Below are 14,258 nucleotides of genomic sequence, written 5' to 3' on the forward strand. Positions count from 1 at the left end.
TAAACCTTACAATTGATTTGTCTAAGTTATTTAAAAATTCTCTTCCTACTGCAGGGTAATGCCCAAGTCAATTATTATATATATATTTATCAATTTAAAGAAATCTACTTTAACTTTACTGTTAAATAAAACATTGTCGTGTTACTATTTGTTGTTTCATTCATCCGAAATAGAATATATATTATTAACAACAAATGTTTAGTAACTATTTACAGAATTTATTGTTTTATGTAGAATTATTCTTGTAAATTTATTACTGAAATATATTATTTTTTTATGCTATGACATTAAATTGCTTACGTCTGAATCCGTTAAAGTATAGAATGAACCAGATCATTATGTACCTGTAAGTACTACAATACAATATAAAATAATTGTATATTTTCGCCCCAAATTAATTAATTGATATAATCCGGCTGGAGATCTTAAAACATTGAGGGGTTTGCCGTACCGTAAATGTTAGAACAGCGTTATATCCTTGTCTTGTTGGTTTACGTTTTAACAGTATGCAGTTAATGGTGTTTGGTGGTAACGGCATCGATTTTCCGATAGAGTTATTACCATTTTTTTATATCAATGGAATTACTAATGAATACAACTTACAAGGAGGAGAAACAGTTTTAAATTTTTTAATCAAAACTTTTTTTTAAATATATAAATATTTATAATTTATATGAAATTTATTGTAAGGGTAGTTATCTAGGTTTTCCATCGGAAATATCTACGTATTTTAAGATCTCCTGAGTCATAATAACCAATTCACGCAGTATTCTGCTTGTCTATTGTTAGGCCAGCTCAAAAACAAAAAGTTTTACGAAACTGAAATATCGTTTTTAAGTTAGGTTTCTGCCTTAGATATCCCATAAATATTTTGCTGAAATCAGTTTCCGGGAAATACTTTTTTTTTTTTTAACAGCACTATTTGGACTTAGTCATTTTATCAATTAGCAATTAAATAGTCTTTCATATCAAGTAGATCTTATCCTCATTAAAGTAGTCTGACTTTTCCGATGGCCGAATTTTCATATTTCCGATAGCTCTCTGTATAACCCCTTTAATTTTTTTAATTATAGTAATTAACTTACCCTCTTTGTTAGTAGTAACAACTAAATAGATAAATATAAACTAGATAAATAATTTAATAACTCACAATAAAAAAGAATAGAAAAAAATCAAAAATATTTTTTCAGGTTGACCAAAGATTTCCAAATAATAATATGACAGTATTATATATTAATATTATATAATAACAGTATAATTGACTGTTAAAAAGTAAAAAAATCATCCAAACGATAAATTAAGATACGACTTAAGGCGATTTTTTTTTAATAAATGACGTATGAAGTTGCAGAATATAATGAAGAACAATAAATATAAAATAAATAAATTTAATTCATAAATAAATTGGAGAGTAGTCCCCTGAGAATGGTTTTCCATATTCATCTCCACCCCCAGGTGTCCCCTCTTAATCTTCCTCTCATCCCTCTTTCTCAACATAATATTTATCAATTTAATCTTTAATTTATTATTTTTCGATCATTGTATAAGTCATAAATAAAATTATTGAATATTTAATTATAAATTTTCAATTTTTATTACTATAAACCGAAATTTCGTGCAATTGCGTCTTTTGTTACCTAGCTTCAAATCCCGTCAAACCTCTTCAAAAATTCGAATCATCGAAAATACATTAATGTTATTTTACAAGTTTTGTGTTTTTTCTTCGATTTAGCGCTAGTTCTTTCTTCTTTTTAATTAGTAAAATTACTCGTTTTATTCTTATTTTGGGCAAAATTATGGTTTTTATTGCATAAAATATATTACTTGAACAAAATTTCTAATATTTTACACATATACGTTTATGTATGCCAATATTTATTTATTTTTTACTTATTTAATATTTAGTTTATTATTGACAAAATTGAGGTATATATAATATGAGCAATAATTGAATTCAACCTGAAAAAACGAGTAAACAAAATTGAAGAAGATTCTAGGAATTGTACTAACTAGAGCCTTCGGGTAACTATGAAAAAGTCTTTCTTGAATTAACTTGTTATAGAGAACGTTCATTGTTTTATTTTTAATTTGGATTCTCAGTTCGTCTCTAGCCCTTCATTCTTCCGTCGAACTTGGTTGTTACTAATGAGCCTTTCCATTTTTTTATTATGTATGTTATATCATATTACCTTATTCAATATATTATTATTATATAACACAAAATCAATTAGTCTGATCAATAAGAATAAATCCAAACATTTGTAATAAAAGTTTTCTACATTGACTTATTACTTTTTAGTTTTTTGTTAGTGGGGTATTCTTATGTAAACACACCATTGAATAGCTAGGCGGAAGAATGTGCTATATAAAATTTTATGGAAAATTAAAAAGGGAATTTAGCTTGAAAGAATGTTCTTAAATACTCCTTACCACATAGTGCTTTGCACAATTTATTTAAAACTTAGAATAGGGGTAGTTTTAAGAAGTCGATAAATTAAATTACATTTTAGGTTTTTAATTAGAGTAGTTTAGTTTTTATTTATATTTTCATAAAGGTAGCGAGTTTAATTTAATTCAAGCAAGGATAGGCAAGCTTTCTATATATTAATATTATGAATTAAAATATAAAGTTAAATATCTCAGGGTATAGATGTTTTATACACATTTTTTTGAGTTTCCACTGCAAGATTTTACACATTTTGGGTTTTTTATTGCCCAAAAATTTCGTCTTTATTTATAACTAAAGAAAAGGGACACGGGACAGAGTCTTTATGATGCCTAAAATACTCGTTACTCAAATCTTTTTATTAAGTGAGTACAGAGTTAGTGTATTAAGTATGGGTCTAGGGAATCCAAGCTCGAACCATTTTGAATTTGAGTATTTGTAATTAATAATAATAAAAAAAAAAATTAAGTATCTTACTTGTCATTTAGTATTTCGAGTACGTGTTATTATTTTGAGTTCATTTTTATTTGTATTCAGGCATTTTGTTATTAAAGGACATAAGTTTATTTCGCTTTGTACTTAGTACTTATAAGCATTTTAGTTTTATATAAATTGTGTTTGAGCACGAAAAGTATTTAAAGAAGAAAAAAAGAGTAAGTTATAAGTTTGTTTTAATCGATTGCAAAAGGAATCGTAATTACTGAGTTTCTGTATTTTAAGTACTTATTGTAATATTCTCTCATACTTTGTACTTAAACTCGAAAAAGATATCACTCTGCTTATTCAGTACACCCAGTACTTACTATTAAATTTTCTATAGATATGTATTGGAAATGAACACGGGTCGGGATCCTTACACATCTCCAGTACCAACTATCCTTACAACAATAATTTTTTGTTTCCACATCTTATATTTGTATGGTATTCTTATAATAAGTGAAAGTTACGTGAAGGAGGCACTGCACGATAATTTATTATCTTATAGATACGGCTATTGAATCTTTGATGTATCATAGAAGAAAAATATTAATTCTATATCTAATTTAGAATTAATATTTTTTAAAAATATTGATTGACTTTTTAAAAATATTTTCCATTTAAAATATATATTAATCATAATAATAATCTCTAATAATAAGGAAATCATATATTTAATTTTAACTTCTTTGTTATATTTAAAATAATAACAGATAATTATTTTTGTTTTCATTTGATAGTATTTATTATAAGTGTTTCTGTATATATATATATATTTTTTTTTCCAGTTTTAATTATTACCTGCTAACATTATAATAGATCGCCCGACCCTTTTGGGGAATTATAACAATTTAAAAGCGTTATGAAATTATTTAACTTTAGCCTAATAATAAAACAACTGATGTATAGACGTGTTGAAGGCGATATAAAGTATAAAGTTATGTGCAACAGCTTAAGAAATTGATATCGGAGTCGGTTTATATTAATATCGTGGGCGGGGGAGGGGGAGAGAGAGAATTTTCAATTGAGGATTCTCAGGGAAAATTTAAATTTAAAACAATATGAATTTTTTCGATTTCATGCATCCCGAAGGCATAAATCGCAACTTAAAAAAAAAAAAAAGTAATTTTTTTTTTGCGAAAAAGCGAATATATCGAATGCAAAAAAAAAATTATGAGTCCAATTTCTCAATAATAATTTCAGTATCCTAGACCAATTATTATTTGGTCTCCGTATCCTTAAATGCTCTTTACGTTTGTTCAATATTTCGCACTGTTTGCGCGAAAAAAAAAAGAAGAAGAACATATAGGGTAGGACTCTAATAAATAAAGATTTCGAATCCTCATTCTCATTGAAATTTCAGTATTGATTGAAAAATGGAGAAGAACTTAGTGCAATATACAACTCCTTGTATTTTATGCATAGCAAAAATAAATAAATATGTATATGTAAACACATAATTTTTTTTAGTGGTAGTCGTGTTTTTGTTAAACATCGAAATAAATTAAAAAAATTATTCGATTGGCAAGGAATCATTTCTTTTGTTTTAAAAGATTGATCTTACAATATGGAATTTAGTTGCAAATTTAAAATTAATTTCTTACATATCTCCCTTATATTTGAATATATATTTTGAACCTCTTTACGATGCCATAAATAAACATTTACAATTAAAATATTTACAGTTTCTTACTTTAATTTTTCGCTCAAATGTTTTATTTTATGTATTTTCGATCTAAGACTTACTTGAAGATGTATTTTCGATCTAAGACTTACTTGAAGTTATATTTAAACTTTCGTTTCCTTTAAAAGCGAATTCCCACCTTATTTTTAATATTTTTTCATGGTGGGGAGGGGGAAAGTCGAAACCCATCGAAACTGTTCTCGTGTAACTTTTTTTTGTAACGGATTCTATTAATTCAAATAATAAGAATACATTGAGATGACTTATAAATTTAGATCCTTGAAACTTGAATTAATTTTTATTAGTTGTTAGTATAAAATGTTTGATAAAGTTCTGTGATACTGTAACAAAGGTGATGTTTTCGAATAGTGTCGTAATTTTGTTCAATGAAAAAACGTTACCCAATTTTTTAAAACATAGATTCTTAGTTCCTCATTATTTACGTGTTTGCTGTGGTATCACTCTTTATAGTAATAATTGAGTAGCCTCTTTATATGATAACTAATAACAGCCGTATCCGATCCACTGTATCTTGTCTTAAGTAGCTGTAATAGTAATTTTTTTTGTATTTCTAAGATGAATAAAGAATCGGAAGGTTCTAATTTATATTACTATTTCATTTACTACTGTTATTTGTCGATTTGAAACTTGTCCGTTTATTTCAGCGAAAGGACGTCTGAAGGTCTTTGAAAAGAAAGTTTGCTTAGAACATTTGACTAAAATAGGAAGATAAGGGTATTAGAAAATATAAAAGGCTTCAATAACTGATAGATATACTGTAAAATGTTTGCATAGATAAGGAATGAGTCACTAAAAATGTAAACAGCCCCTAAATCTAAGGGCAAACGTTCTAGGCCTAAATAGACCATAACATTGATGGGGGAAGAGCGTTTTAGTTCAAGAGCCCGAGAGGAGAAAAAAATCAGTTATTTCACCCAATACGTCTATATCTTTAAAACTACCAACAACACTAGAAAACATGAGAGAACATCAATTAAAGTAAAGTAAATTTGCTAAAATATAAGCATGCTATTTATGTTCAGTAGTTCCCGAGATATATCTTTTTAAAAAGCAGCATTACATAAAAAAGTGCACAGAAAAATAAGAGGTTAAGTGAAAAAGTCAAATGAATTTATTTTGAGAAAGCTACATCTCAAAAATCATTCGACTTACAGATGCCTATTAGCACTCAAATTGAAGCTAGTTTAATGGGCTATAAAATGTTTTATGGCGTTTATCTTCATAGGAATAATAGACTTTATGATACTTGCTCAAATAAATTTATTTATAGTAGTTCGGGAAAAATTACATGTTCAAAAGTTATATTCATACGCGAATATCATAAGAACTACTACCCTTACGAAGATACCTAACATGAACTAATTTATAGTAAGTTAAATTACCTTTATTTTGATTGTTGGTAGACATAAGTACGTCTTAAGGTTCCTGAAATATATTTTTTCAGAAAGCAAAAAATATATCCATACAACAAGAAATTAGCATTTTGTGAATTTATTTTGTCAAATATAAAAAAAAAACTACCTCTACGAAGATAAACGTAATGACTATTTTATAGTACATTTAATTAGTTCTAATTTGAGTGCTGATACGTCACATAGTTCCTGAGATATAGATTTCTCAAAATAAATTCACTAACTAATGATTTTTCAGTACATTTTTTATGAAATGTTGCTTTTAAAAAAGCTATATCTCGGGAACTACTGAATGTAAATAGCTCTATTAGGGATCATATTTTAGAAAATTTACTCTCTAATGACGTTCTCTTAAGATTTCCAGTGTTAGTAGTTTTAAAGATATAGGGCTCCAAATGAAATTTTTTTTCAACGTTTTATTCCCCCTCACTATACTTGGCAGACTCATCAATTTAGACTAGTTAATTTATTTATTTATACACAGTTTTCAATAAATTAATCAAAAATTGAGGTGAAATAACTACCTTTTTTCTCCCATTAGGCTCTTTTACTATTTGGCCAGATCTAGCGAATTTACATTTCGGCGAAGGGAAAAATGTAAGTAACCTCCTATTGCGGTTAATTTTATTCTTTTGCTTAAATATGTTTAAAAACTTCGATAAAATTATGTATAACTAAGACTTGCATCTGTCTAATATATTTATTATTTAACTACCTGATGGGACTTTCATTTTTAACACGTTGACCGTCGGCATATGCTTTTTACCTGGAAAGTGCTCCCCCCACTCCTACCTCAGTCATCCCTTTGTCCCCCCTCTCTGGGTATTTAGTGTCACCACTACCCTCAAGTTAGTAAGATAGGTCTAAGTCAGTGACATTTTCAGAAATTATTATATATAAACCTAACAGCAGAAGTTTTAGAAAAAACTTTGTGAGTACAATATTTATGTATGTATTTGTATATATATTTATTTATTTACTATTTAATATTCATCATAATCATCCATTCTATTTGTGGAGAGGTATTTATTTTATAAACTTTTTTCGAAAATAAATATTATTTTTCATATATCAATTTATATATTATTTTATATCACATTATATTTGTATATAATGGATTTTTTTTTTAATTATTGTATTACATAGATTTTTTTATTATAGCATTATATGTATTTTTCGATTTTACTCTAATTATCTTGTTATTACTAACTATGAGTATAAATGTATTAATATCACGTTTTTCTTACTAAAAATATATATTGATAATAATTTTAAGTTTAAATAATATTTAAATTCCATTTTAAAATTAATTCAAATTTTTATAAGTTTGCGTTGTTTTTCAAAACATCTTTCCCTAGAGCCGTGGTGGGCAGAAGAGGCAATCAGCCATTTTTCCTTGCTCTGTGCCCAGAGCTGTGATATATGCGGCGCTACAAAAAGAGTTTCTCTCAATTGATTTATATACAATTTTTTAATATATTTTTTCTTAAACAAAAAGCTAAAATAAAAATAAAAATGTACAAAACAAAGAAAGTTGTATTTGGGTCTCGTTTTGACATAATCCGGTGGCAATGAAGGTGTATTGAAATATCTAGGAGGTGGTGAAGATTGGGTTATTAAGTTTATTAATAAGAATCCCTCAATGTTGTAGGTGACAAACGAGAAATGTGGTCCGGAGGAGGAGATTTGGAAGGGCGACTGTTTGGGGGCAGCCCTGCCCCGCGAGAGGCGGCCCGTCACCTCTGGGGCTCTGGTTCCCTCTCAGAGGCAGCCGTCGACCTCTCCTTGGTCAGGGCCAACCAGCCTCAGCCCCGGCCCCACCAGGTATTTTTTATTTAATTTAATATTTTTATTTATTTATATTTATTTAGAATTCACCTATGGGATAGATAAAAAGTGACCTTGGTCTGGTAGGAGGGAGATATCACTTAGCATTACATACTCTACTTGAAATACTAAATATAGTTGAGGCTAGAGATCACTCATCAAACTTCTTTTACTCTTTTGTGGAGTATTGTTCTGATGTTACTAAGCATTGTTTTTCTATTAGTTTTGTTTATTTATATATATATATATATATATATACATATGTTAGATCTCGAGATTTGTTGCTAATAATATAGTATTACATGCGCATTGGAATTAGAGCAGTTAATGCATCTAAGTATATAAAATATTATTTGAAAAATATGGTATAAATTTGTTATAATTCAGAGCATTTTTGTTTTTAAAAGCTAATATATATAGAATAGAATATTGAAAAAATAATGTACCCCTACAACCCATGAAGAATCAGGGGATCAGAGATTCAATGCATAATAAGGAAGTAGTACTGTTTCTTGAACAACAGTTTTGCAAGGAGGTGACTTTTGGAAGATTGTGCTAAACCGCCGGGTTTTTCCCGAAATTACATGTATTCACTTTATTGAGGCTCGGTGTGCCCCAGGAAAACTCCTGAACTCACAGGGTCGAATCATGGCTATAGTAACAGAATAAATCATTATCTGCCATTGCCCTATTCAAACCAGGGCCCGAGGGAGGTAGTAACTGAGCACTTTACTCACCTAGCTACACTGCTTCCTTAAGAATATGCAGAATCTTCAATAATAGAAAAATTAGTAATAACAAACATGAATCTTTTTTAGAGGTTCCATAGATTTAACTGATGTTGGCCCATTTGGATTTTAGTTGATAAAAAGACTCATTAATTATATTTCAAATTTAGAATAAATCTAATTAATTTCTTAAAAGTTATATTTTATTATAAAAAATTTTAAAGGTGATTCTTCTCTTGCACCCATTTTTAAATTGCTGCATATGCAATTCACATGTTAAGGGTTTTGTCATGTTTATTATTTTTTTTCAATGAGGGAAGATTTTTGAGTTAGTCTTACTTTGAACGACAGTTGCTTAGTAAGAAACATGAAACAATCAGTTTAAAATGACACATATGTATATGCTTAAGAAAGATTTGATCTTATTTTTTTTTTTTTTTTACCTAACCTAAGATGTGCAAATTGATTATACAAAAGCATGAAAATGGCTGTAACAGCTTGAACATAGATATAATGCCTTTTTATATGTGTGTATATATATAATATGACATTTTTATAATAAAAGATTCTACTAATCTTCCTCTTTCACTGTGACGAAAGTTCTTCTTTTCCAAGTCAGTTTCAATATCATGAAAAAACCAACACTGTCATCATTCCTCATTCCATTCCTCTGTGAGGACTATATATTTTTCTTTTTTCATACCTAGTATTACTCAGTCCTTGGCTATGCTATCCTTTCTTGTCTTATGTAAGGAATCATGTTTACATATAGATATTATCAGTTCTCTGTTTGACTGAAAAGTATGTTTTCCTTCTCTTTCCAGAGGGACAAAAATTGTTCAATTAATCTTCTCTCTTAGCGGATTATTTTAATTAATAACTCAGTTTTGGTTAGCCTAGCCTCTATCTCAGTAACTTAAAATACTGTATAACATTCTATAACTTCAAGTACTGTAAGCTTTAGCTCTGATTTATATTACAAGGGTATATTGTCACTGATCATTTTGTTTGTGATTTCTTCGATTATATATTTTATTTTAGTTATTTTTTACACTATTACGTTTGAATCTCAATCTACTTTGAAAATATTCCTTCCTCGAATTTTTTTCTTTTTTTTTAGTTCTATTTAGTTTTGTTCTGTGTCAGTTGTGGAACACATTTTTTTCTAGACTCAACACTACTCTGAAATCTGTTTCCTAGAAATCGTTTGCTTTATTATGTGCTAAATATTTGATTTTTCTTATTTGACTCTGTAGTTAAGTTATTGCCACTGATTTATTCAAAACATTATATAAACTGTAGATATTATTACAGGTGAAACAAAGTTAAACCTATTTTTAACACTTCAAAAGTTTAAAAATGAACACCTTTAGCCCGACAATATGTTCATTTTTAAATATAATCCAGGTATTTCCCAGTTGTATGATCTGTTTACATTGTATAATAATACATGGGAATTTATTTGAAGATGTCTAACTAAAATTATTTCAATTCATTACCAACACAACTGTTCAAGTGTTAATATCATCTCATAAATGTTAATATTTCAGAGTAATCCTAGCCCTGAAGGAAAAGGGGCTGAGCTGAGTGAAATAGCTGCTCCCTCGGTTGTGGTTGATGAAAAGAATACTGTTTCCACTGAGGCAGAAGACAACACTGCTACGCAGTTGCCTGCTACAACTGCCCAGCTGGACTTAAGAGAGTATTCCTCTGTTAAAGAGGTTTTACTGGAAATGACTAACCGTAAGAATGGTCACACTAAGCTACCTCCTGCTCGATGGAGTATAATAAAAAAAGAATCAGATCAACATTCACTGAAGGTAACTTAAGGCAATAAATTATTTTTTGAATTGTTAATAGATTTAAATATAAATTATTCTTTCAATATTTTTGACTAATAATTTGATATTTTATTTAATTTATAATAGGATTTGTTACAGGTTTCAAAATATAATGGTGATGACAAAAAAGGAGCATTTCCTCGACCGACAGCGCTGGTCAATCCTTTCCCTGCTGACATTATTCCATTAAATGGAAATGCTCCAGTTTGGGTTCCAACCAAATCAGCTGACACTCCAGCTAGAGGTGCTTAATTTTTATTTAAATTCATTTTGTTGTTTCAATTTTTATTAATATATATCATTGGATTATCTGTGATACTTTATAACTCGGGGAAAAAAAAAAAAAATGGAAATGTAATCATATTCTTAGTTGTAGTGATATCTCTAAAGAATTCATTCATATCTTATAAAATGGTCATTAAAATGTCTCTTGGATGATGTGTTGATTTTATAAAGTAATAAAATCATATTGTTTATTATGTGAGTTACAAGATATCACAGCTCAAGAGATGATATATTAAATTGCTAAATATTAATATTATCATTGCTAATACTTTTTATTATCTATTTAAACAGTTTGTTTTAATTTCAGATATGAATAAAAATTGTAATGCTACAAAGCCAGTTAAACAACCTTTACGGCACAAAGTACAAAAGAATGGAAGAAGTGAGCAATCAAAGAAAAAACAACTTAATACAATTGTGGCACAGTTAGCTGGGAGCCTAAAAGGTGGCAATGTTTCACATTTAGTCCAAGCAGATCCTTCGATACTTCATAAACTGCTTACACCTCCAGATTCAGTTTCTTTTCTATCATCACATCACCTGACTGGTGGTGAGGTTGCTGTTCAAGAGCAGCGAGAGCGTGTTACTGAGCCCGATTTGAGCGTTGTCGATCGCTTAAAAAGGTTAGGAACAGTTATAGAAGTGGAAGATCTCCCAGAACCTAATTCAATAAAAATGCTTGAGAAGATGGCCAAATCAGTTTCTACAAAAGCTGCAGAAGATATGTCTAAGACTCAAAACCAATCAGTTCCATCTAAGACCCAAAATCAACCAGTTCCATCTAAGACTCAAAATCAATCAGTTTCATCTAAGACACAAAATCAACTAGTTCCAACTCAGAGTCAAAATCAAGCAGTTCCGAAGCAGCAACCTTGCCAGCTATCTCAGCCTCTCCCAACTCTCTACATTAGTAAGGATGTTACTCTTATCCCCAAAATCGTTCAAGATCCTGTACCCTCTGTCCATGAAAAAGTGGAACCCTCCCTTTTAGAACCTGTCATTGACATTTATGAAGAAGAAAATGTACTCTCTCATGATGGGACCTTTTTATTTAAAACCGATTCTTATCATAATGTAAATTTACCCAATGCCCAAAAAGTATTTTCATGCGATATTTGTTCAGCTGTGTATTCTCATTCTAATATGCTCCGTAAACATTATCTCAGGCTCCACATTTCTAGAAAGTACATTTCAGAAAAAGACATGGAAACTTTCAACATTGATCCTGAAAATGTAGTTGAGAAAAAGAAGGAAAAGTTAGTCTTTAGATGCCATACATGTAGAGAATGCTTTTCAAACAAAAATGATCTCAGATCTCACCTTACTGATCATCCGCCTGTTGATGACTTGATCAAGCAAGCCAATAAGACTCACCCGTCTTACAAGTGTGAGAACTGCTCGGCCGCCTTCAAGTGGAGAAAACAGTTTGGGAAACATAAAAAGAGTTGCAAGCCTATCGCCCCGCCTCCACCTCCTCCTCCCCCTCCACCCCTCCCCCTTCCATCAGCTAATGATAGCAAACTCGACCTGTTTCATTGCCTATATTGTAATGAAACCTTTCTCAATGCCAATACCAAACGCAATCATATTTTAAGTAACCATCCATATGTTAGAAGAAAACATAATTGTGTATTTTGTAAAAAAGATGCATTTACTAATAATGTAAACCTCTTTACTCATTTAATCACTGACCATCCAACCGTATACTTCGGTTGTCAAGTTTGTAAAGAGCGATTTACAAATTTAGATGAGCTTAAATCTCATGTAAATAAACGGCATGAGAATGACGAAAGATTGAAATTATCAGTTATGGATAGAACATCAACCATTGAACAAGATAAGGAATTTTATACATGTGAGACTTGCCAAAGAAGATTTTTAATTGAGAATTCGTTTAAAGAGCATATATGTTTTCCTGAGAAAATTGAAAAACCAAAGCCAAAACTGCAAAAAATTAAGAAAAAAGTATACTCTGCTTCTGAGAGGGTAGAAAAGAATAATCTTCGAAATGTTGATGTAGAAACTTTATTTTACAGCAGAGTTGCTGGTAATGTTAGGGATAATCTTCTGAATCATTTAGATGGGAAGATTTATGAGGTTGAAACAAGTGAGGATGATAAGAATGAAGGGAATGATTATCAATCAAATGGTCAGGCTAGAACTTTGAATTTTTCTGCTGGATTTTCATCATCATCGGAATTAAACATTGATAATGATGGTAATGAAATTCCAGCTCGTTCAAAGGCGCAGTGGGAAAAGTATACATTTCCTAAGAATTATGATGGTCGCTGTGGTTTGACATCATATATTAAGGATACGTCATATCTGGACATATCTACTCAACTTATTATGAGGAGGAACCTCCAAAGGTTGAATATGCTTCCGATGAGAGAAACACAACCAGAAGATGTTCCTTCTGTTTTAGCTCTGGAAAGGCTTGGTGCGGAGTGTGCTGAATCATTTGGCCAGATAAAAAAAGAAAAAGGTATTTTTATTCAATATTCCACATAAATATCACATTTTCTTTTTTTTTTTTTATTTTAATTTAATATTTGGCAGCATTTGCGGGAAATTATGAATTTAATTTTTTTTTCTTTTAGGAGAGCAATTAAAATCGATTAAGTATTTTTAAAATAAAATATTTGTGATGATTAAAATATATGATAATGATGAATAATTTTCAATTTAATTTTTCTGTCTTAAAAAATAAGAAGTAGAGGACTATTCCTAACCACCAAATATTTTTTATAAAATATAATCACTGGGAAAATTATAGTGATTAGGATTAGATGTAATAATATTAATAAATTTGAAGAAATTTTAGGATACTACTATTTAGTTACACATCTCATACTATTTTTGGATTTTATTTATTAATCTAATGGAAACAAGTTGAATAATAAAAAAAAACAAATACAGTTATTCAACTCAACAGTCCATTAATGGATTAATGAAGAAATATTTGTTAATTATGCAGTAAAGTGTTGCATATTTTATTTCAACTGTAAAATACTAATATGATCGATTTAGATTAGTATTTATTGGTAGTAATATATTATTTCTTTCTTTGGGACTTATATTTAATGTATTTGCTTATCAATTGTGATGGTAATTTGGTTATTCTGTTTGGAGTACAGTTAGTTAAAATTACCATTTTTTAGGTGATCAAATGTACCTTTAATTTGAGAAAAGATTTATTTATCAATTCATAAAACATCAGTAAATGTTTACAAATATCCAGTCAATTAATAGTTTTATTGCTGGTTATAGCTATCATTAATATATTATTCCTTCTTTTCTAATAACTTGGAATGACCTATTGTCGATATTGGCTCACAATAGTGTAGTTAATGATTCAATGATAATCTTTCTGTAAATATTGTGTTAAGGTATCATAATGGCACAAGGGACATTGTAAATAGAACAAAATAAGTCAGGCATTATTTGTTGTAGTATGCACAACATAACTTAACAGTAACATTTGTTGTAGTATGCACAACATAACTTAACAGTAACATTTGTTGTAGTATGCACAAC

The 14,258-nt window shown here is 29.3% G+C and overlaps 1 protein-coding gene across 12 annotated transcripts in view; it reads left to right on the plus strand.

Moving 5' to 3' along the window:
• LOC106684681 (uncharacterized) overlaps nt 1–14,258 on the plus strand; it is a 188,480-nt gene that overhangs the window by 151,020 nt on the left and 23,202 nt on the right. For 11 of the 12 annotated variants that reach the window (XM_067048196.1, XM_014426930.3, XM_014426937.3 and 8 more), the window contains 4 exons: nt 7,692–7,864; nt 10,146–10,415; nt 10,524–10,680; nt 11,029–13,206. In XM_067048196.1, the coding sequence (XP_066904297.1) occupies nt 7,706–7,864; nt 10,146–10,415; nt 10,524–10,680; nt 11,029–13,206 (2,764 nt within the window). In that variant the 5' untranslated portion in view covers nt 7,692–7,705. The remainder of the gene's footprint in view (nt 1–7,691; nt 7,865–10,145; nt 10,416–10,523; nt 10,681–11,028; nt 13,207–14,258) is intronic. The other variant, XM_014426922.3, reaches the window with a different exon arrangement.

This window comes from Halyomorpha halys, unplaced genomic scaffold, assembly GCF_000696795.3.
Source record: "Halyomorpha halys isolate HHAL.00 unplaced genomic scaffold, Hhal_1.1 Scaffold30.1, whole genome shotgun sequence".
Classification (NCBI taxonomy): Eukaryota; Metazoa; Arthropoda; class Insecta; order Hemiptera; family Pentatomidae; genus Halyomorpha; species Halyomorpha halys.